The sequence below is a fragment of the Pezoporus occidentalis genome, unplaced genomic scaffold (genome assembly GCF_034315485.1).
Source record: "Pezoporus occidentalis ecotype Australia unplaced genomic scaffold, CSIRO_AGI_Poc_V1 ctg258, whole genome shotgun sequence".
Classification (NCBI taxonomy): Eukaryota; Metazoa; Chordata; class Aves; order Psittaciformes; family Psittacidae; genus Pezoporus; species Pezoporus occidentalis.
In genome coordinates, this window is record NW_026914480.1 from 165,888 (window position 1) to 191,089 (window position 25,202).

Here is a 25,202-nt window from a genome sequence, read left to right on the forward strand (position 1 = left end):
GTTTGTGAAATAACAGCTTCAAGTATTTAAAAGAGCGGGAGTGCTAGGATAATCTGCCAAAAACAGTTTCACCCCTACAGTACTGCTTTAATTTGTCATCAATGTGACAAATGTAAAAGTAGATGAAGCTGAACCCTTTCTTTATTCCAAGGCTGTACATTAACTAAAGCCACAGTACAGGAATGAACTAAACTTTCTTATAGCTCCTGTGTAAACATATCTGTGCATACAGAATGTTTGAGTAATAAATCATGCATGTGTTTAAACACTCACGTATACATATAACACTTAAGGTTACTTGTACAGTTGGATTTAATAAGTAAAAGTGTCATCTTTTAATTAAATATGCAAAGCTAAGCGCTCTTCTAGACAGGTCATATTTTCCACCTTCTGTTTCTTCCTTAAGCTGTCAACCAGGCCGGAAGGGTCTGACTCAGGGACTGGGCTCCTGTTTGGAGCTTCTTCTGCACTGCTCTACCAGAATCGAGATGAAGCCTTACCCTTTCCCAGCAGGTGGTAATAAATCCCCTTTAGCCTTCCCAAGTGGCTTGTGTGGAGATGGTGTTGGAGAAGGAGAGGGTGAAGATGAGAAGGACCGTGACCTAGAAAGAAAGGACACATCGATCTCTGTGACTGGAGACAGCTTTTGGTGCACTCAGCCATCACCCCCTCCTTTGGCTAGAGACTGCATTCCAGGACCTAGTTCCTGTGGGTCTGAGGTTATCCTAGTTTTATATTTGGATTCTGTTCAACAGAACTAACTTCTGTCACCAGAACAGTGGCAAAAGTAGAAAACAAAAGTCAAAAATAGGGTTGACTGCAAGAGAGGCACTCAGATATTCCATACCAACACCCGAGGCTTTCTCCATACTCTCTGTATTCTCTTCTGAGGAAGAAATAAAGGGAAAACAAGTAGGATTTTGACTTGCAATTTCAGCATGATTTGTTTTGACCTCCGTTATATTCCTGTAACTCCATGTACAGTTTACCCTTTAAACCGCAGAGAAAAAGAAAACTCTCGAGAGAAAGACAATAATACATCTAACTGGGTATCCACAACTTCTGGAACACAAAGGGGTTAAAAAAAACCCCAAACAAGCAGAGTATATCAAAGCCAACAGATCAAAGGGCAAAGGCTGTTTCCCAAGATCAGGACTGACCAAAGAAGCAAGTCACTTACACAGCTCACCAGATGCTGGCGTTGGAGTGATTCATCCCACCACCAAGGCTGGAAGTACCCTTGCTGCAGCCTAGTACTTCAGAAAGCCAGACACCTCGGCAATTTGCCTTCTGAAGAACAGTTAGGGTGTTCCTCACTCTCCTGCCTTCCCACAGAGGCATCTAACTGGAGTGTCACCTCTGCCTGGTGCTGTCCTGCCAAGGGATGTGGTGGATGGGGGAAGGCCAGCCTGCTCCCCAGAAACACTATGTGCTTGCATCAAGATAATTCCCACCTGAGCCTTTCCTGGGAGAAACCACATCTCCAACACTGACATCAACTGTGTGATCCACTCTGGGCATCTGTGTGATTTCAGCTCTGAAGAGGTGCCTAAGGAGCCAGTTCTCCCACTATGCATATTCCAGACTTACAGTCTGCAGGGGCAAGGAAGTGGCACAGCAATAAACGAGCCTTTAATCAGCATGGGACACTGAACTGCTACTTTGAAGTATAAAGACTATTACAAGACACAACTGCTTTAATAAAGAAACATGATTTGCCTCTTTAAACAGAAATTCCAGTGCAATAGAGAAGAGATACCGGTAACTTCTTCCAATCATAAAATGCAAATGATGGAAAAGTTCATCTCAGCCAGGCTCTACAATTGCTCAGCTACCACAGGCATGGGAAAGAACCTAGCCACAACAGCACAGTGGGTGGGAGCACTGGGGCGAGAAGGGGGTGGCTGATGTATGTGCTTCATTCAACAACAAAATCAGCAGGCTGCCTTGCAGTCTGTTGTATTTCCCTCACTCACAAAAGTGGTTTGAGTGTCTTATTTCAAGATTTGGCTATTTGCTTTTAAGCAGCAGCACAAGCAGCTCTTAGCAAGTGTCTGGAAAGCCGTAAATCATTACTTCCACATCCAAGGAGTCATTACCTGGACCTGCTGCCTGAGAAAGAGCTGTGTCTTGAAGAGCGACTAGAGTAAGAGCTGTAAGACGATGATCTGGAACGAGATCGTGAGGAACCTGAACCAGAATAGGTGGATGAACGAGAAGAGGACCTGAAAGAAACATATTAGATTAAAAGCCTATCAAGAAGTCTACTGAGACCAAGGTCTTGTTTCCTGTTTGCTCTTCCAAAGTTCTCAAACACTGCTCCAAAACCTACTTGACTTATCCACAGTGACCTGTCAGGACTACAGCTTCTCCTTCATCCACCCTTTCCTTTTAGCTGTTGCTACCATCTTTGTGCTCTCAAACAGGCCTCCCCTCCCTTAGCTACTGATTTTCCATCCCTCTTCAGGAACTCCTTCCACACATTTTCATGCCTTCACACCTGACGATCCCCTGATAGGTTAGGTCACACAGGAGATAACAGAAAAATCTCAGGTGCAGTGATCCCAGCAAGAAAAGCTATCTGCTTCAGGAGGGCTTTGGTTTTTAGATTCATATCTTCAACTCAGCATGTTCCTCATTCCTCTCTGATACGTTTCCCCCCCCTCTTCAGGAGCTTCAAGCTCAAGCATTTAAAGAAAATGCATCCAGCTTATGCCTCAACTCCCCTAAATTCAGGATGCTTCTTCCTGAAAGGTGGATTTCCCTTAAGTTTACACCCGTTGGTTTCCAAGCACCACTTCAGCCCTCTAAAGCTGTGTTGAGCCTCCACAACCCCAGTTTCCCCCTAGTAGCATCAGTCTGCCCTTCCTGGGCTCCCCTCATCTCCCAAGCACTCCTGGAGCAAACAGGCTCCAATGTTTACAGCTTCCAGCTTTTTCTGCTCCTACTAAGGTCAGTTGTCATCTAGATGAGTTACTCATCTTGTGGTCTGCAACGAGGTCTAGTTTATCTGAAGAGTGACTTTTCCAAGGACTTTTCTTAGTCTTCAACAGGTCACAACAGAGCACCCACAGTTAAATACTCCCCTTGACTTCCATCTCACTACCTATATATGCTGGTCTTCACAGCTGCTACTAAGAGTCTTAAACTGCTTTCCCAAACATCTAAACACCTTCCACTGACAAGAAAGCACCGCACTGCATTCCCTTACACATTAACACAGCTTGGATGCGACATGCTCTTTGCCTTCACTCACCTTGAGGAGCCAGAAGCAGACCCTGAAGAAGCAGAGGTTTTTCGGCGCCTGCGTGCACGGCTGGGAGACACAGACACACCAAGCTTCTTTTTGGGAGACTTTGATCGGCGCCAGGGGTCCTTCCATTCATCTGCTCTCTTCGACTGAGTGGTGGTAATTGTGGTTGCCTCCTTCTCCTTCTTTGGTGGCTCTGGTTGACGGCTGGAAAGCAGACAGAAGCAGATAGGATTAATTCATATATATATATATATATAATATATATGTGTGTGTGTGTGTATGTGTATAAAGGCTAATAGAAACACAGGACCAGGAAAACATCTCAGAAATCCATCATTTATAACAATACTATCTCTTAACCTCCACTGTGAGATATTCAGCATCACTTTGGAGTGATGACATGTTACAGCAGCTATCATTTTGTCAATCAATGACTGCAAGCCCATCAAAACAGCACTACCTGTGAGTTTTATCAACTACTTTGTTGTACTGACCAAGCAGCAACCTGCCAGCTGATTTCAGCTTTGGTTTTTGGCCTCCACAGAGTGGGCAGAAACAGACGTAAGAGGGAATGGAATAGGAAATCTGGTTCTTCCTACACTTATGTCAAGTTGCTACAGCTGGAGCAACCCAAACCTGGTAGGCAGCTGCTGAAAATACTACACAGAGGTAGACTAAGGACATCAAGCGTGCATCTGAAACACTGCCTCGATACAGCAAACTGCTGGAAACAACTAGTAGGCATTAAGAAAAGAGATTCAGCCTCAGTCACGCTCCTACAGTTCTCTCATCAGAACATCATGTGGGCCTGTGTCACAAGTCCACAGCCAAGACACATCCATCTGTTTTTACCCTTACAAAGGGGATGGTTACCTCACCAACTAAGCATAAAGTAGTTCATAATGGCTGTTTTATCACCCTATTATTCTTTAAGTGCTTACAAACACCATTGAACATGTGCTCTGTTGTTGATAACTATGATATTAGATACCCTCCATCTCCTCCCTTGCCTTTCAAGGGCTCTACTTCTATTTCCTCTTTTGCTTTGGTTGCCCGGGGTTCCCTTCTCCCCTACAACCATTTGAGAATAGTTCAGGGCTAACTTTTCAGCACCTGCATCGGATACTTCAAGTATTCCAGGATGAGTTAAATTTCTTCCGGCCTAGACTTTATTACCTCTCTTATCTATGGGTGATAAAACCTGGGATTTTTCCTTGCCCTCACTCTAACCTGCATATGACTGTTAGATTACCTGCTTATAACCTTTCCTCTTGGGTTTTAAGCAAAGCTTGTTCTTGCTGAAAGGTTTATGGGCTCCTGTGCTCATCAAATTATCAGTAATAGCGCCTTTATTCCTTTTCTCAAAACAATGAGATCTCTGAGGATTTGGGGGAGGAAAGGCACCTTCCATCGCTGGGTTCAGCCAGTACCACCCCATTAGTCACAGGACTGAAGCAACCACTCCCCACACAACTTCCTCTACCTTTTCAGATAAAAAGCAACCTCCAAGTTTTCTAATAATCCTATGGACAGAGTTTCTTGCCACAATACTTTTTCAACAGCAACAGGATAATTAGAGCTCTTCATCAGCAGCCCTTTGAAGGCTACACTAGTCACTAACAAGTTTCATCTGCTCCTCACTTGGCTGTATTAAAACACAGTTAGAACTCTTATGGCCTCTCACCTCTTCCAGAACTTGTACATGCTGACTTTAAAGTCCAGCACAGCATCTTACTCCTTCCCTATGTTGCTGATTAAGTCCAGCAATTTCTCCCATATCCATCTCAGTATATACAGAGTTTTACGGGAGGACAAACTCTTCTTTCACATTCACCTCTCCCACACATCTCATTCCAGCTTCAGAACAGGTCACTTACGTATTAGCAACACAAAATTGCTGTCTAGTGAGAGAGTCCCAAGCAGGCTTATGGGTCAGCATTATTCACTAGCATCTTCACTCAGCATGATCATCCTTTCTAGTGCTGCTCTAATGCACGCTATTTAGCACAGCACATAGTCATCTGCAGTAGACTGGTCTAGGTTTAAATATTACAGCCACAACTGTATCTGAGTATCTAATCACAGAGGAAGACCATGACCCTGAATATGGGGTTGAGATAAACTGGACTTATTATTTATACTCTGATAACACTTAAGTATTTGTAGCCAGGGTGAAGCTCTCCTTCCAGCAGATGTAATACAAACTCATTTTGAAGCCATCTTGACCTTTAGAGTACCATCAAAATAACTAAGTGTGAATCAGGAGATAAGAAGAAGGCTGGGAACAGTCAACACAGAATCACAGACTGGTTTGGGTTGGAAGGGACCTTAAAGCTTATCTAGCTCAGACCTCCTGCCATGGGCAGGGACACCTTCCACTAGAGCAGCTTGCTCCAAGCCCCATCAACATGGCCTTGAACACTGCCAGGGATGGGGCAGCCACAGCTTTTCCAGCATCAAGAACAGCAGAATGGAGGAAGAGAAACACCATGCAAGGAGGAATAACACTAGATTGTCTCCCGCTCCGATTTGCTTCCCAAGGGACCACAGTCTGCATGCTTTGGGACATTCAGGGGGAAAATTCTGTTGGCACAGGCAGTGTCCATCTCAATACCCGGATAAAGCCTGCTGAGAAGCTTTTCACTGCAGTGTCCAATGTGATACATGTGAAAGCCAACAAAAACCCTTGCCCCTCTCTCCAACAATAGTTTTCAGACAGAAAACTCTCCAACCAAACTTATTCTGTGTCTCTCTCACAAAAGCCCCCAACTTGCCCAATTCACATACAACACCAGCTGTACCTCAGCTCCAACCCCACGTGGGAACAACTTAGGCTGAACAATACAACCTGGGCGCGAGCTTGGAGCAAAGATGACTAGGAAAGCAAATCTCATTACTTGCACCTATTACCTGGTTTGATGCAATTCTCTCTCGATGAAGTCACTTTCTGGAGGAAAGGTTTTTACCCCAGGAAAACCACAACAGAAAGCCTCGTTTCTGGTTATGCTTTGGCTTTTTGACTCAGCAGTAAATATGTTACCATATGACAGCCAAGAAAGAAAGATGATGCTCGTGTCAGGACATTTTCAAAGTCTTTCCTCAAGAGCTCCCTGCGTGCCCAACGTGTAGCATCACCAAACAAACTTGTTCAACTTAACACAATGACTGCTATCTGATGCCATTTGGCTCGTCTCCCCCAGTGGAATTCAGGAGTCAGAACTGACAGTGAACTGGAGCAACTGCCAAGATCCTCACCATCCACCTTAGACTAACATCTCAGTTACAGCCTCTGTGAGTTTCACCAGAGAGACTGTTAGAGGCTGGCAGCCCACAGTCGTCAGTGTTCCAAATCACATTTACTGCCACACACTGATACCAGGCAGTTGCTGGGGTGAAAGTGGAGGAAGCCTTAAGGCCTGTAAGGAAAGCTCATCGGAAAGAGGCAGCAGTTACCAGCCTGTGGCTCCCGGCCCAGACCAGGCAGGAAGGCTGCCCAGAGCTATGCTGAATGCAATAGTTGCTCTGCATGCTTCATGCTGGGTGGGTTGAGCGATGTGTTTGATCCCAAGAAGCAGGAGGCTTCCTCCTCACTTTCACTCTTACAACTGATTTTTCTCCTTCCTGTCTTGTGCTGGATCTGGCTCTGTCTGGAGCTCTCCTGGCGCCAACTCAACTCCTTAATTCAACAGAAAGAGGAACAAAACGAAAGCAATTTGCTGCAAATCCAACCAGTAGGGTTTGAACAAAGGCAGGAACTGACTCATGATGAACAGAGGAGGGAAAGGAGAGAAAAAGCTCGACTGCTTCATGGTGGTGAGCTTGGAGATCAGCTCACAGTGCTTCAAATGAGCTTATCCTCAACCCAGCAGAATTACCCAGGCTGGTGCTGGAGGCAAACCCAATGCATAAAGTGTGGCTGGCAAAGGCTACCAAAACATGTGTGTGAATCCTGGTCTCTTTTTCCACCAAATTTTTGGGAAACATCTCAAATATTTAAGAATTAACATCCTAATTAGGTAAACCCATGCCATGAGGCTTTAAAAATCAAATGAATTAGAGAGGGAGTAAGAGACTGACAAGACAGACTGATCAAAAGCACCTTAATTTCCTTGCAGAGCCCTGAGGAGCTGCATCCTGCGTCACCAGGGCACGAGCAAGGTCTGCAGAGCGTAGCTATTTCCGAAGCCCATTTTAACCTTAAAAATAACTAAATGCTTTATTTTCCAGAACGAACACGTTAATGCATATTTGGCTCGAATTTAATTACAGCAATCAAGCGGAGAACTGAAGCTGAACGTGGCTTTGGCAACGAGAGGAGGAACAAAGGCAGCTCCAGCTGGCAAGGCAAACCACAGCGTAGGTCAGCCAGCTCCCAACTGCACGCGCTCAGGCTCCCAAATAAACCCTGGTTGAAGCACGTCACTGAATTCAACAAGGACGTGGAGGCAAAGGGGGAAGAGCGGAGCTGCACGGCTCAAGTTTTCCTCCTCGTGTACTTGTGTGAATGACACCAAAGCATTTCTAATCTTAGAGGGGGAAAACAAGCTTCCTGGGGAAAGTGGCTCCTTTCTTCCCCCTCCCCGTGGGACACGGCTCCCACAGGTAACGCAAACCTTATCACCCACGGTGGAGGGTGACGTCAGGCTGGCTCCGGGGCTACTGTTTTGGCCAGCAGTTACACAGCTCGGTTTTCTGAGGGAGGAAAGTTCAGTGATGACTTAAAAGCTGTTTGGTTTCTTGCAGGAAAGCGTTGCGTCAGCACCCGCAGCTTCCCTGTGCTGTCAGTGGAATTTTCCAGAGGAAGCGGACTCGAGGAATGACCGGATCCATGTGCCCAAGCAGCTGCAAAGGGACCTGCAATCACTGCAAGATAAACCCCAGCAGTGTCCAGTGTCCATGGCACAGTAAAAGCACTTACACTGAGATGGACAAGAGCTCCCAAAACCCACCTATGTGGAGCTACGATGGGAAATGCTGAACCTTGGAGCCGGTGCCAACTGATGCTGGGGAAGCATTAGCAGAGAATATGCTTTTCTCAAGATGTTTCAATCTAAAAGAGTTATCAGTTGCTTAAAAAAAAAAAAAAAAAAAGAAAGATTTCTTCAAAGCCAGATGGGGAGAGGCTTTGAAATTAAATAGTGGAGATACAATCTGAACCTGCAGTATGAAATCATCACAGCAGGTAGATAAACATATCCCAGATGCGATCTACCCTAAGGGCTGAGCATTTGACGCCTTGAGAGCCTCCTCTAAATGAGAGGTACCTGCACGCAGTGATTCTGCCCCGGTCTTTGCAAGATCTTAATAAAATCCAGTGTGGGAGATCTTTCCAGTAATTCCATCTCTGAAATGCCAAAGAAAAACACATTCCTTGAGATGCACATCTGAGTCACTCGATGCCCTTCATCTTGATTCAGGGTTACGAAACCCTTCTACTGTGGAAGCGGAGGCAGAACCTCAAGTACCATGAAGACTAATGAAAACTCCAGCCAACAGAAATGCTTTGTGGAGAACTTTGAGAAGTTTTGCCAATTTGCTTCACGGAGAGTTTTAATTATCATGAATTTCCCAAATGAAATGTGAGCAGAAATGAAAGTGAAGCTGTCTAAACAGGTTGCATTGCTCTGGCTGGAAACTGCACCCCCAAAACCAGGGATGTAAACAAGTTATGGTGCTTACCACCGCAGTGTTACCATACAGGGCACTGAAGTATGAGTCCAAAGAACCACAGTGTCAGCACAGGGCATGTTCTGCATGTGGGGAGCAGGGAAATCCTCTTCTGAGCAGTGCTGCATGGGGCAGTGCTGAAGGCAGCATAGCAGACCTGTTGTGTGCAATGGAGGCCCAGAGCTCTGCTCCAGCTGGAGTCAAACCCCCTTGTTTCAGCACGGGAAACCAAACAGCCTGGGGCCACTTGCTTCTCTTTGCTATCTTCACTCTAAGAAGCTGCCCAGAGAAGGTGCAGACGCCTTGAGAGCAAACCTATGCCTCCTGACAGAGGCTGCTTTTCCCCCTTGGTAGCTTCTCGTGGATGTAAGACCTATTCAGAGCACTGCAGGGTCTTCCCAGTACCTGACTCGAAACCAGGAAGAGCACAGAGTTGTCTTTCCTGCCTGCTCTCCCTCCTGTGTCAGGACAAACAGAGGATTTCTTTTAAGAAACAGACTATATTTCCACAGGGGAACATGAAAGAAGACAAAATCCACCAGCTTATCACACCACCTTTACGCAACAGGATAGGATGCTATTGCTAAGCCCACCGAAACACCTAGCTCTATTTGAGTAATAGCTGCTTTCATTGAGACCCCCCACAAAAACCAGGGAGCAGAACCAGACAGCAGCATGGGGAGACCATCAGAAGCTGCTGGAGAAGATGATGAAGACCCAGGAACACTTAGAATTACAGATTCTTCCAAAAAACGAGTTCAGTTGGTTTATGATCACACACATAGAGAGTCATGAATCACTCCATTTGCATTCCCTTACTTTTGCCACTCCTTTATCTAATCAACCTCATTCCATCACTTTCTAACTTGCAAGCCCTGGGTAACTTGCATTCATTGATTTTAGACTCCAGGTTATCCTGCTTATTAACTTGCTCAGCCCAGAGATTAACAACAACCTTCTGCTAGTCAACTTGAGCTAGCTTGGAAAAACAACACAAGTGTGATAGCATAATCTTTTGTCCCAGGGTCTGCAGCTTTATATAGCATCTCACAATTGAGGGCTACTGACACCTTAACAGAAGCTGCAAAGTAGCACAGTGCTCCTTGCTTGAAGGGTTTTACAAAGGATTTAATGACTTGCTACTTTCTGACATTGCTTTAAATGTCACTGTGTCCCTGCCTGCAGGTGTTATTTCTGTATCTTAATGGCTGCATAAGTGCACTCCATCAATAGTCTTTTTCATTCCAGAAAAAAACAACCGTTGTGTGTGTGATAATCACGGCATGGTTCACCAAGACACTGCTCCTTCCTGGCAGCTTCAGAGCTGCTGTCACCTCCTGTCAGCCTCTGGAACAACTCTGAAGACAACAGCCACCTTGTCCTCACCCTTCTTGGCACCAGCGCAGAATTATCATAGGCTCTGACCAAACCTGTCTGCATGGAAATAGCTTTTAGGTCAGCTTTCAGGACAAACTTCAAGGCCTGGAGAGGACAGAGACCTCACCCAAAGGCTCGTTTTGCCATGCTGCTTCTCACCAGGGCCCACAGCATCTCCTGCAAAGGAAACAGCATCCAGCTCATAGACCTGCAGCACAGAAGTGCTTCCCTCCTCTTCCTTACACGGTTGAGGACCACCTAGCGCCACCAAAGCAAATGTGGCAATGATACTGAGCCTGCTGCTTTCACCAGTGGGTCCAACTCCTCAACACCCCTTGGTGCTTTGGAAATATAACCGCTATCAGGTCCCATGACACTGACTGTTGCTTAATGTGACCCTGAAACAATCAGATTCACTTGAGTGATAGCAGGATAAAGACCTATGCAACAATAGAAGGATTAAAGCAAAGTAATACTACTGTGGATAGGGCCTTTGCTTGCAGCTGAGTCTGGCAGTCTGGGTAACAACATCCTGCACTGCTCTAAGTTTCTTCAACTAACATTTCATGGCATTTCGTTATCCCCAAAATGCTTTGCACAGCAGGGAGCTACAGTGGCAAGACAGAGATATAAACGAGAAATTTTGCACTCAGCAAAATCAGTCACAGCCTGGGGCATCAGAACTCGTTCTGGAGATGGGGAACACGAGGCCAGACAGCCAAGTTATCCCTCCAGTCAATCATAAAGTGTCCTGGCTTGTTTTAAGTGTTCAATGCCTGAGGAGGGAGGAGGAGGAGGGGGAGGAACAATTTTACTAGCATTGCAATCTCAGATCATAAACTTGAGCGCTCATCTTAAGCTTGGGGGGGGTGGCAAAAAAAACCAACCCAAAGCACAAAGCAGCAACTGCATGCTCTGTCAAAGAGAAGAGCCCAATCCACACGTGACAATCCTACCTGAAGCCTAAACACTGCAGCCTCTTTTAAAAGGTTCAAGGAGAAGCATTTGCCACCAAGTCCATTAGGGTTTATAATCACTGTTTGTTGTTAAATTCTAATCCTCCTCATCTGTAGCAACCAGTGATGCCAGGAAGTCCTCTGTGTTATTACCCATAACTGCTCTGCTGTTGTTTAGAGATCAGATTAAGCTTTCCTACTTTTCAATATAATGGAAGGAGAATTTGTTTCCATACTCCTGGCTATTTGCTTTTCATTTTCTTTCATCCTTTCAAATCCACAGTCTGTACATCAGTTTGTTCCAGCCTCTACTTGAGCGAGCTTCAAGCTGATGGACAGACTGGCATCTACCTGTAATTACAGACATCCTCAGCTCTGCCTTTGGCAAAGCTCGTGGCCTGTTGCACAACCTCTGTGGAGCAGTTTTTCAATCTCCCCAGCTCATTACTAAGTGAAGAGCAGGGCGGCGTGGGCTCGGTGCTGCCTTTGGTGCAGGAATGTTAACGGGCAGCTGCCTGCAGCTGGGCAGAACCAGCCCCCATCCATTGCACTATGATGCCTGGAAAGGCCGGACTTGCCAAAAGCTAGGATCTAGCAATTAGGGAAAGCCCGGAGTCTATAAATACACCCATAGGTGAGTGCAACGCCACTATCACGCATCCTGCTGTCCAGGAAGTGTGAAGCAATCACAAGCACTTTACACATCAAAAAAACTCGGGAGCTGTTTAATCCCAAAGTCCCAAACCTGACCCTCTGCAGCATGGCATGAAGGTATTCAGAGGAAAGGTGAGACAGCTCCGACTCCCACAAAGAAGTTTGGAGCCTGTCAAAAAGGTTATGTGGGACAAAACGGCACCGTCCAGAGCCAAGTCACACTGCAGGTGTGATGGAGGCTTCTGGGGAATACTGTGTAGGGAAACAAGCTGCTGGATGAGAGATGTCTTCTCCAAGGGAAAAGAAATGGACTCATGTATTCACTTTGTTGAAAAGCTTTTTCAAAACTTACTTCTGCAGCTTTGTTTTCTCTGCAAACACCCATACACCTGTAAATGCTTCAGTAAGAGTGTTCGCATTGATATGGGTTTCAACAGCAAGAACTGAAGAACCATTAAGGGTACTTGGAGAGCTGCCTTTAACAAGCAGGGCTTTCAGTTTAATGGGATAAGTACTGCCATTAATTCCATTCTTCCCTAGGAGGAGATACTGTGTGTAGGTGCTCACCTAAGATTTTCCGGGGAGATTTCAAAGCTTTTTGCTCAATACTAGCTCCTTATTCAACATAAAAATGACGCTTCTTGTCACCAGCTTTTAAAGCTCCTTTAAATAGTGCTTATGCTAGAGAGGGGCCATGGGAGAGAAGTAGGGAACCTGTATTCACAAAGCATGTATCACAAACACCACAAATCGCATCTCTCAGCTCACACACATGGTTACATGGGTGAGACGGATTCAAGATTGGGGAACGCGACCACCGCTCCTGCCCAGCAAACCCTGGGCAGCACTAACAGCAAAAGCTCCCACAAATCCCTGCCCCATGAGTGTCAAAGGAAGAAGCAGCTAACACACTGAACTGTGCAGTGACTGCAGTCACAGTGACTGTTAATGACTAACAACCTGAGCTGTCCATCATCTGATGTCACTTTCATCATCATCATCACATAGCTCTGGACAGCAAGATCTCTTCCAGCACTAACTGAACAAGAGCAGAACCGACAGCAAATGTGGTAATTAAGGTGCATAAATTATGGTTGTAAGTGAAGATTATAATTAAATGTAGCGTGTAATTGAATACACTCCTGTAACCACTCTGCTATGGCACCAAAGTGCTCACAAGACACCTTCAAACTGTTCTGAAACTGTGACTTCCTCTTGGAAAAAAAAAAGGTCACCGTCAAAAATCACATTTCCTTCTGGTAATGCAAATAAAAATTTAGGATCAGATACAAGACAAAACCCTGCTCCCACCCGAAACCACACAATTCCATGCAGCAACCCATTCAGGGCTGCCTTAGCACTGTTGTTTGTTAAAACACACCATGCTCATGATGTTTCACACCTTCCTCTAGTGCTCAAGAAACACCACAGGCATCAGGCAGAAGGAGAAGGTCAAATATGACCTGGGAAACAGCTTCCCCACACCCCAATTTGCTCCAACACACAGATGCACATGTTTGTGTGTCCACAACACATGTGACACCAGAGTTTCTCATAAGACAAGCTCTATATTCTGCAGTGATAATTATACAGTGCTTTACAAATATGCCGAATTCACGGTACTTAAATAATTGTCAGACAAACAGAACAGGAATCACTTTTGAAATTCCTAGACTTTTAGGCTACCTGGTTCACTTTTCTCTTACACACAGGTCAGAACTAGGATTTTCAGAGAAAACTGGCAGTCCGAGGCAGAAACCTGGCTCCACATCACGATCCACCATAGCAGCTAGCACAGACTCATTTCAAGGCATACAATCCTTCTCCATTTTCTAGCCTCTTTGTTGAGTTTAACTTAAAAGATCTCCAGATACACTTGCTATCCACAAACTCCCAAACCAGCCCTGCCTCTTATCAAAGAAGATTTGTCAAAGTCGCCACCATCTGAAGGACACCCCCAGCATTGGGACTCAGCCAGCCTCCCAAGACATGCTCTAGCCTCGAGGGAACAGGGACAAGCTGAACATTTCCATACCTACAGGCCAGAAGACAGATGCTCTCCTTTCAGACAGGTCATGCACACTCGGTTCTTCCTGGTGTTTTAGCTCCACTTAGTGGCCAACAAGGCTCATTTAAAGCCCTGCCTTCCTCTCGCAACCACCGCTTTACTGAAGAGTTGCGGGCAACAGCGATCTCCCCCACTCTGATCACCATCACCCTGGTTCACGATCCACAGATAAAACAATGCAGATAAAATGACAAGTCTGAATTCCAGCCAACACTTACCTTGGTAGCAGCGGGGACCGGGGCTTGGCTTTTTCTTTCTCCTTTTCCCGTTCCCTGTCCCGGTCCCGGTCTCTGTCCCGGTCCCTGTGCTGCCTGTCTTTTTCATCTCTCTTCACCCGTTCGCGCTCGCGTTCCCACTCCTCTTTCCGCCGCTGGCGCTCCTTGTCGCGCTCCCGTTCCCTTTCCCGTTCTCGCTCCCTCTGGCGCCGCTCCCGTTCCCGTTCCCGCTCCCTCTCGCGTTCCCTTTCTCGTTGCCTGTTCTCCCTTTCCCGTTCGCGTTCTCGCTCTCTTTCCTTCAAAAAAGAACAGAGAAATCGCTGTGTGGTAACATCCCCTAACAAAGTGGGTACCAAGGTCCTGGACCACAAGGAACTACAGACACCCTCCCTTGTCAGAGCAAAGCGTTGAGACAGATAAATGCGGAGCTTGCTGGCCAACACTGTCTGCTGAGCAGGCAGAAAGTGGAAAGGAGCAAAGCATACATCATACTCATCACAGCTGTAATTTTCAAAGGCAACTGTCAAAGATTAATTTGGCTTATTACGCTTATTAAATAAATGTATTGATGTTTACAAGTATTTACTCTCACTGCTAATCGTGTTTAGCTGATTAACTGTACAAACAAGCACCATGAAAATAATTGATGGTGCAGCATGTGCAACAATAGCGAGGACAGGCTCCTGTTTACGTGCTGCTTCTGCAGAACAGCAAGGTCTCCCAGCGAAATGAAAGCCACTTTCTACTTCTACCACTGAAATGCTCCCCACTGAGCAGGCCTTACTGTTTTTTTGCCACTACTCTAGAGGCACAACATGACCCATAAGTGCAAAAGGAAGCGGAGGGAAAGGGTTCATGGCCTTATTTTCATGGAGCTCAGTAACTTACAGCACTACACCACCAACTGATCTGGGATTTCAGCAGCTGGCTGGGGGCTTTCCTCACCTGACTTGATCAGCTAACACAGAACTCCACCAGCAGTGGACAGTCATGTTGGAACCTCTGTCTGCACACTAAGCACACCTATCCAGATCCAGTCCTTTCTGTCCCAATAACTAACAAGCAAACCACAGTAAGGTTATTTCCTGGAAACTCCCTCACTCCCCTGACATGTCCAAGAATGGCTGCAGATGTGGCTGTATGAGGCTGGTACACAGAGATGCTGCCAGCAAGAGGAAACATCTTCCCGACTTAAACATGCCTTCATCACACAGCAACAGAACCTCCTCCCACCCCTGGCACTCAGAGCGAGTGTGTTCTGTGCAGTAATTAAGCCAACATTTAACTATCTGTAAGATTAAGCATCTTGAACGTCCATCACAAGGCCTGTTTCAACCCTGCACTGGAAACACGACGAGCACCAGAAGTACCTAGAAGAAAGCTGAAAGGAGAAGCACGGAAAGGCATATTACCTTACTTACTCTGTAGTTACGGTATGGATCTGGGTCTGTATACTGAACCCTGAAATTCTCATACTGCCCACCACGCCAGAACCGTTCTATTTCATAGTCATAATAGGGATCTGTATAGGGATCAAGCCTACAATGAAAAACAGGGAAGGTTAGAAAGGGAAGCATCACCTTGTCCCCACACAGAAACGCTACGTATTCTAGCTCAGGTTTTAGTCACTGTGCAGTGACAAGAAAAAACACGTTCAACTGAGCATGATCATACACAGTGGTTTATTTTCTACATACTGCAAACAGACAGGCTTTTTAAAGTGAAGCTTATCAAAGAAAAGCATAAACTTTTCTTGATAAACACAAAAGAAAAATGCTAAACACCAAATTCAGCCTTTCAAATCAACGTGGTAAAAATGCTTTTTATAGCTACTTCAAATGTATGCAAATGTAACAGAACATGTTTTGCCTCATTGATTTCGAGCTGTGTTTTCTGTTCATGCACACAGAACTAATCTCCAGCATTCTCACATCTGAAGTGGAACGGATGGTGATCTCCTACCCACCCTGCCACCAGAAATGATGGGTGCATCCCGCTGCCACCAGCACAGGACATGAGCTGTGGCTGAGCATTCCACTGGGGAAGTTAAACTTTGGGGCAGGCCAGCAATGCTCTGCCTTGATACCTGGAATTACTGCATGTAATGAAGATAACTGCATCTGCAGGTCATATTCTCCTGGGGAAAATGGGCCCTGGCCCCCCAAGCACACAAATGAACGGGCAAGCACATGGCACATGCTGCCCACCTGCAAAACTGTAGTAACTTTCGGGTCAAAAAGGGATTTAAACCCCACCCTCCTTAAATCTGCAATGTTTCCTCCATTGTATGAATTCTATTAACATTATTATATGGTTTTAGTTCATACTCAACAACATCCAATCCCTGCCAGCCACCTGCAGTAGAAATATCACATCCATTGTAAAGACAGGGAGGTGGGTACAGGAAACAAGAAACTTCCAGGGCCACAGAGGAGTCAGTGGCAGGCTAAGATATAAAACAAATGTTCCCAAATTCCACATTATCCATAATGAGACTCTGACTTGTACGTAAGAGGAATAAAGGGCCCACTTTCGCACTTTAAAAGCCATTAAATAATCTAAAACTGTCTATGATGTAAGTGCTGCCCTGCAAGTCAAGCTGCTACTTGCATTTTTGTTCCAGTGCTTTTAAATGGTTTAAGATTTCCACTTTTGTCTGAAACAAGCCAGGGGAAAGATACCAGCTAATCCTGAACACTGATATTTAATCCAGCAAGAAACTCCTGATGCCAACCAGACAACAGTCTAGATTCAGTGACATCAGGTGTCCGAAGAGATACAAAAAATCTCAAGCTACATCAAAAAGAAAACTGTTTAACACAGACTCAACTCCAAATCTCCCCATTCCCTTCCTGTAACTTTTGCAGACTTCTTATTCATGTAAACAATCATTTAACTTGTTTAACTGCTGCGCATTTAGATAATGCGGTGCTTAAATGCTTAGGCAAATAATTGGTATCACCCAAAAAATCAAATACATCCACTCAGTTAAACTGCCCACCACATCAGATGAGACAGCAGTCTGTGGCCTAGGAAGTTTTAAGAAGTACAATGGAAAAAGGAAAGGGAACGTTTTCTTACAGTTGCAACAGTACTGGAATCAAAGACCTGCTTACCCATAGTTAATGTTTTCTTTGATGTCCACCTCCCTATAGTTTTTCAAAAAAGAAAAAGGGATTCATGAACTATTTAGACATCTCCATAGGTCACAAGACAGTCCTCAAAGCATTTATTAACATGCCAGTAGTTAGTTTGCTGCAAGGTGTCAGTCTGTGCAATAAGGTGCATGTGAGAAAAATCACCATTTTTGGAGTTTAAGCAGCAGCATCATCATAACTTTAGCCTTTACACGCAATGAAGATATTTCAATGCCACAATAAAGATGCTTGAATTTACAGGAATTCCATTTAAGTTATTTAACATTGGCAACATGCAAAACATTTATTTTCCTTGACTGTATGAAAAACAGAAAGTTCTGTACCTAACACAATTCCTGCATCAGCGAGACAGTAGCACAAAACAACCAGAACGCTGATGATAGTTTCCATATACAGTCATAAAATAAAGATACTGTACAGTCAACCCACAGAGCACTCATGATATGTCCCAGGTGCAACTGAGAGCCTTCTCAGAGGAACAGAAGACCTTGTTCTGTTAAATACAACAGACATATTTCTACCCAGGAAAAAATTAATACAAGGCAACTGTTTTATTTCAGGCTGCAGAATTTAAAATGGGGAAAAGAACTGCACTCCACAGCAAATCAAGGGACAAAAGCTTAACCTACTCCTTATTCCTTCCCGGAGGTTTTTTTTTGCAACTCATTCACTCTAAGACAGAATCAAGCCTTGCAACACTTTGTGAGTGGGAGTGTTTCCATAGTCTGTATGTGTAGGAAGAACAGAGGATGTACGAGCAAGAGAAACAGATTCACCTGTAATCCTGCAGAATATAGTCCTCTCAAAAAATCTTTTTCCATTTGATTTCTTGGCTTGAGAACCACTAACCAAGCTTGCCAGAGCTGACTAATTCACCCTTGCACCTTCTCCTACCTGCTCTCAAGACATAACAGGAGTGTGTATGAGGTCTCCATTTTACATTTCACCTCCTTAAAAAAAAAACCCAATCATCTAAGCACTTAAGTTTAGGGTGTTTGTTTTGGCCCAGGCTATGCCCTGGCAGCTAAAGGGTTTAATCTCTGACCACTGTCTTACTCAACAGTTTATCTGGGACTGGCCAAAATGTTCAAGACCAGTTGCTGTGCCAATGCCCTTGCAAATAAACACCCAGATAGTTGAGACAGTAACGCTGCTGCCCAAAAGCTCATGGACCCTACTCCAATTCTGCAGCTTCAGTTTTAAGAATTTCATGGGCTGGAATAAGAAAAACAAGAGGAAAAGCAATTGGAAGAATGCACTGGTGTGACACAGGCAATGCACAACTAGACAATGCCCCTGAGGGACCAGTGTGCCAACAACACTGAAGGCAGAAAGGTTTAAAAATGACTGTAAATGAAGGCAGTGTGAACTGGAGTGAGTGGAGGCAGCTCACATTTAACTGGTGCATATGCTGCTTAATGGAAGTTGTTTTCACTTTGAGGTAAGCATTCCTCCAGTCTGTAGAAGTTAACTGAAGACTGCCATCTTGTACTACATTTCCCCCAGTCTATTCCATGTAGCAAAACCAAGACTTACGCTGGATCTCTGACATCTCTGGTGATGCGGTAATTCCAGTCACGGAAGAACTCGTTTTCTTTGTCAAATTCACGCTCGTCTTCTCCAATAGTCACAGTGAACCTCTTCTCCTCAAAGTCAGGCTCCTGCTCTTTTCTCATAGTTGCCTTTTTTAATACCTGCCATAATATAAAAAACCATTGTAAAGAGAGCATTTCTGAGACCCAGAGAAACTGTAGTCTTAAAAATCCTTCACTTGGGAGAAACCTGCCCTTTGGCTAAAACAACCTTCTTCTGCCCAGGTCTCAATGTGCAAGACACTGGACTCTCCTTCAGGTACAAAATGTAATTCACTGTTCCATCAGCTCAGAACAGAAGAAGAAAGTTTCACACATGCTAACCCCATTTTCTGCAACGATCAGACACATGGATACATGCTACAGAGACAGGTACCGAAGTAAAGGAAATTAGCCCAGCTTAGAAAGGTTTGCTTTGTAGAGGTTTTGACTTCAAGGCCACAAACTCCCCCTAGCTCATGGTCATATGAAAACACCAAACCTAGTTGTCAGCATTTCCTGTCTGTACAACTGTGATATACAACAAGACACAGTTAACAGGTTTAAAGGCAAAAGGAAAGTTCCTTAGAAAGAACAAGAAACTACATGCTCCAAAAAAAGCTTCTTGCGAAACAGGCAACTGGATTTAGGAGACATCAGCATGCTTCCTGAGGATGGCATTTACCTCTTTAGCATGCCGGAGTCCTCTCTCCCAGGCACTTTCTGTTGGAGGGTCTGGAGGGGGCGGAGGTAAGATTTCATCAACAACTGGTCCTCCCTGTTGGAAAGGCAAGAAGAGGAAGAAGACACACACCTGACATTAGTTTTGAGCAGCAAACTCCTGCTTTGCTACCCAGTTACCCCAGAGTACCTCCAGACGCTCTGGAGATGTATCAGCAGGGCATAAGCTGGGACACACATGGAAAATTATTCTGCTCTACTAGCAACTACAAGACAACCTTTTAAAATATCATACATCCAACTGATGAATTGGATAGTGACTAATGTTCCCAAGTTATTAGCTCACAAAATAAAAACCAACCCAAATCATCTTCACTTCCAGAACAGGAGACAAAAGCTATGTGCAGAAGCCATAAATCCATAAAACAGATGTCCGTACCCAAGGATTGGCTGGCATCAGTGGGTGAGGGCCGATGGGAGGAGCTCCATTTGGGGAGAAGGGCTCAGGCTTGGAGATTAAGGAGTAGTTTCCTTTGTCGTTCACACCAGGGTGAATAAATCGACAGTTCATGCCCCAGGTACAGTGCCCTGTGGAAACGTAGTTCTGTTAGATCCCCACAGGCACTTAAAACCCAGCAAGGAATAATGCTGTTTGAGACATGTGACTTTTCTTCTTTCCAATTTTGTTGGGATTTACCTGTTTTCATTCACATGGAAAGATCTTCACCACCCAACACCTTCCCAGAGAGGATAAACAGATCCAGTCAAAGATGGATGAATGTGCAAGAACCTCATTATGGTGAGAAGGGAGGGATGGATGCAAACAGACCATTAGGCAAATACCATAATAAGCCTACGAGCTCTTCAAGTCTTATTAATGACAAACACTCCAAGTTAGGAGCTTTACCTTTTACAAAAAACAACGAATACATAAAACCTGACAGACAAGAAAGCATTGCAGTGCATTCAAAATGAACAGCTCTCTGGTGAGGCAGGAACTATATCAAAGCTTCTCCTTCCAGCTGAATCCACAGGCTTGCCAGCACTAAGTAGGAAAGGAGACATCACTGTTGAGTGCAGCAGACAAACCCGAGGCTGCTCATTAGCTTCAGGTACCACTCCCAAAGAAATGGTAACACTCGGGGGTCTATACCAGGATACAAAGCTAATTCCCAACTTTAATTTAGCTTGCCTCAGAAACAAAACCCTTTTTTTTCTTCTCTTCCAGCAATCCACTCAACATCAGGCAAGAGACATTTTGCAGATCTCCCAACAGACAACTGCATCACAAAGTCATTGCTAGTTGTGTGCTAGCTCAGTCATTAGCACATTAATTGAGGGGTAAAGGAGCCGTTAACACTGCTTCAGCCCAAGGAAGAATCCCCAGTGCTGGCTAGCAGAAAGTCACACTGCACTTCGGTACCTGGAAATGCTCCTCATCAGTCCCATACTAACCACAAGCTGGTGTCAGAAGTAACACTATGCTTTGTACTGTCAAACATAACAAGAGCACAAATCCCTTTGGTCAATGGCTCATCCCTTCTCAGTGCCTAAGCACCGTGGGTAGGGGCTGTCAGACACCTACACCAACACTTACATTCCTACTGAGGGTGTCAAGAGGAATGACCACCCTGACAAGTAACGAGCCCTGCTCATGTCAAGGTGGCTATACAGCAAGTTACTTTTCTGGAAGGCTTTGCAAGCTGGTCACTCACACCACTGGATAGACGCAGCCATGTGAGTGCTCCTCCAACACAGCAAGGGTTAAAATGTGAATGTCTTGAAGAGCAGCACCTCATCTTCCTGGTGGCAGTAAAGCCTTTATGGGGCAAGCAGGAGCGAGTGTCAACGTTACCTGAAGTGACACCAAATCAAAGAACAACTACGGCAGGAGATCCTGCAGCCTGAACTTTGACTCAGGCAAATATTTCCATGCTGCACAGAGGCGTGTGTCATGCTAAGGATTCAGGAACAAACAGCTCTGTGGCCGAGGGACTTCCCTGTTCCACCACCATCACCACCAACACCTTTGTGTCACAGCACACAGAGAAAATCCGATACCGGAAGACATCCAGGAAGCAGAGTACGTGATATGTGATGGTCATGTCTCTGGAAACCCCCTGAGCAGCTCCCTGCTCTGCATTACACCACTGATGTAAGGAGTAAGAGACTCCACCTTGCTCCCCACCCTTCTTTTGATCCAGATTTTCATAAACTGTTTCGAGGCTGATTGTAAATAAAACCAAATAAATGAGCAAACATGAAGTGAGATGCAGCTGGAGGAAGTGTAAGATTATATTATTATCCTGTAATGTTTAAATAAGTAAACTTTTATAAAACCCAACTCTTTAAATTAAAGCAAAATTCCAGGATAGCCTAAGATAGCTGTTGCAGATTTGCCCAAACTTTGGGGAATGTCCTGTTAAGAATTACAGACAAAAGTTACAGCAACAAAGGCAGTTATATCCCATGCTGTTTTAAGAACACTTGCAGAGTAAGAAAGACATGGAGCTGCGAGAGCAAGACCAGATGAAGCCATAAAGATGAGGCACCCTGACAGCTGGGCTTGTTCAGTCTGGAGAAGAGAAGGCTCCTTAAGGGGAGACCTTGGAGCAGCTCCCATAGGCTACAGGAAACCTGGATAAGGGCCTGTAGGGACAGGCCAAGGGGAATGACTTTAACCTGCCAGAGGGGAGACTGAGATGAGCTCTTAGGCAGAAGCTCTTTCCTGTGAGGGTGCTGAGGCGCTGGCACAGGGTGCCCAGAGAAGCTGTGGCTGCCCCATCCCTGGCAGTGTTCAAGGCCAGGTTGGACACAGGGGCTTGGAGCAAGTTGCTCCAGTGGAAGGGGTCTGGGCCCGTGGCAGGGGTTGGAGCTGGATGAGCTTTAAGGTCCCTTCCAACCCAAACCATTCTTTGATTCCAAGTCTTCCCTTACTTGCTTCTATCAGACTCACCACACTTGGGGCAAATCCATCTTTGCATATTGGCTCTACGTAAATTCAGCATCTGGTTGCCAAGGAACAGAAAGGTGATACTGAGGACACCTGGGGCAGACTTTATCATGCAGACAGCAGCTTAATGGTTTAAATCAAACAAGAAAAATTATAGCACCTTTGTTTTTTTCCACCATTACAGTCTGTCATTACCTTTCATGAAGAATCGGCAAGTGGGACGTGGCCTCACTTTTCTGTCATTGGGGTCTTTAACTTCTCCTTCCTCCAAGTCATCATCCTGGAACAGACAGACAAGCTGACATTTCATGTGGTGCATTTTCTGCAGCGACTTGACATTTCACAATATGGTCAAATATCAGTCACTGAAAACACACCCTGGAGCGAAACAGAAGAGAAAAACAATATAAAGTTCTAACAAATACCCCACAGCATCTTCGCAATGTGCTTCTACAAATAGCAAGATGCATCAACTTCAGTGCTTCAAAGGTGATGCCAAACCCTTCAAGGTGTTAAGCACATCCTGATGCCACACCACAGACCAAGGTTTCAAGCTGCATCATTTCACCTGCTATATACTGGACTGTTCCCTGCTCAGCACTCATGTCACCCTTAGTTAAGCTCAAACCAATTCCTTCTATCTATTGTTTTAAAATGCACAGCAGTATTCCTGCATTAATGTAATAACCCAGCAGCATCTGTCCAATTCTGAAGGACAACTGCTATTACAATAACTAACTCCCACATGCTTTCCCACAGTGCTGAGTGACAACTTTGCACATAAGCTTCTTAGGAATAAAGTCATATATTTCTTCCAGCCCTCTCTGGCAACAACTTGACACCTTCTCTTCTACTCCTCAGCTCCAGGCAGGAGCTCTGAATCAGCTCTACATCATCCCCAGACACAGCAGCCCCAGGAAGAAAGTCTGCAAGTTGTTTTCAAGATTAAGAACCACAGGGGATGAGAGTGTGAAATAACAGCCACAGAACACCTCCAGAAGAAAGTTGTTGAAACCTTGAAAGTACCTGCCTTTGCCTCTATTCTCAAGGGGGGGAAAACCCCTTCCCTGGCTTCATCAGGCGCAGCTGAAAAGTCAAAGGGAGGCAATGCAGAAGGCAAATACATGACCAGAATTGTCAGAGATATGTGGCAAGGAAATGAGCTATTTAATCTAAAAGGCACCCTGGCTTTCCCTCACTTTGCCTCCGTTCACCACCACACAAGTTTTCAGCATCTGAAACACATCTAAAGAGGGAACATCTGGTGGAGGCCTTCCCTTTGCGTGGCAATCACAGCAACTCTGTGGCAGAAACGGCAGTTGTCTACATGGAAAAGATTAGAAAAGTTATGTGCTTTGATCAATTTAGCAGCTGGAAAGGAAGAAAAGAACATCACTTGGCTGTAAGTAAACAGAGGATCTCTAGAGAGATGGGTTAACAGCTTCTGCTGCTGCATTCCTCTGAGGGCAATACAAGGAAAGCTCTCCTGAACAAGGAGGGATTTAAAATATTACACAGATATATTCAAATTAAAATTTGCATTGATATTCCCCTCCCTCCAAGACAGAAGTCTGAAAGCAGAATAAAATGCAGAGGTTTCATAGCTCCCCCCGAAGCTGGGGATGGCATTCAGTGACATGTGAATGGCATAACCAGCTCAACTCTGCTTCTTTCAAAGGAGCTGTGTGAAGTCTTTGCAAATGCTGTACTTGAACAAAAGGGTAAGTATTTATTTCTGTGAGGTCTCCTTGGAATCAGGCAGCTGGGAGCCCTGTTATGAGATAATATATGAAAACCAGAGTACAGATTCATCTTGTGCTTTGTAAGGAGAGCACTCTTAAGAATGCCTTAGACTTTAAAGGAAAGCATTCATATTTTAATCACGAAGCAGGCGTGAAGTCACGGCTCCAGGAATTTTTTCTCCCCCTGCCTGGACTCTTGCACAGGATGGTAGACCTCTTCCTAAGTGAACCAGAAGCACATAAAACTTTTGGAAAATATGTTTTTAAACAAAATCACCTGCCAGAATGGCCATGATGAAGAAAAATTACATCACGTTTTTTTAAGCAACAGAACTTGTCAAAGCTAAAAACCACACAATATACAACTCTTCAGTGAAAAGGAAGGAAGGTCTCTTCTGTGATGAGAGCTTCCTGAGCACATGGCCAGGGCAGCTACACAGCTATGGAGACTGGAAGACAACACCACCTCCCAGTACGAATCCCCCCCACCAGTGACTCCATCCACAGCACATTGCTTCTTGTCTGGTCACCAGGATGCTCTCACAACCTAGCTTAGCTGTGCAGGATACCTTCTGGTACAGACAGCTGAGAACAGAGCCTGCTCCAAGCCACAGACTTCTCTCTGAAGTGCTTTGCACTCCCACTATTCAGATTCAAGCAAGGTGTCCACCAGACCAGCAACCCACAGGAAGGTTTCTATTCTACTGCTAGAATCACTCTGCCCTGTTTTCTTCTGCCTGCAAGAGGGAAACTGGTATTAAGCTGTATTAAACACATAAAGACAAACATGAATAAGGAGTGCTATTTGCCCTGGTCACCAAGGCAATTAAACCCCAGTTTTGATTTTATTAAATAGCTGTTTGTCCTCAGCTGTGAAACAGCAGCCACTGGGACTGCATATAACTAA

The 25,202-nt window shown here is 45.0% G+C and overlaps 1 protein-coding gene across 10 annotated transcripts in view; it reads right to left on the reverse strand.

The window, feature by feature from the left end:
* The window catches only part of ZC3H18 (zinc finger CCCH-type containing 18), a 47,175-nt gene that overhangs the window by 12,249 nt on the left and 9,724 nt on the right, over positions 1–25,202 (reverse strand). For 4 of the 10 annotated variants that reach the window (XM_062623685.1, XM_062623688.1, XM_062623687.1 and 1 more), the window contains exons 3-12: positions 22,749–22,833; positions 20,040–20,188; positions 19,605–19,697; positions 18,885–19,042; positions 17,307–17,339; positions 15,603–15,729; positions 14,194–14,486; positions 3,257–3,457; positions 2,100–2,225; positions 501–602 (exon numbers count right to left, since the gene is read on the reverse strand). In XM_062623685.1, the coding sequence (XP_062479669.1) occupies positions 501–602; positions 2,100–2,225; positions 3,257–3,457; positions 14,194–14,486; positions 15,603–15,729; positions 17,307–17,339; positions 18,885–19,042; positions 19,605–19,697; positions 20,040–20,188; positions 22,749–22,833 (1,367 nt within the window). The remainder of the gene's footprint in view (positions 1–500; positions 603–2,099; positions 2,226–3,256; positions 3,458–14,193; positions 14,487–15,602; positions 15,730–17,306; positions 17,340–18,884; positions 19,043–19,604; positions 19,698–20,039; positions 20,189–22,748; positions 22,834–25,202) is intronic. The other 6 variants (XM_062623690.1, XM_062623689.1, XM_062623693.1 and 3 more) reach the window with 3 other exon arrangements.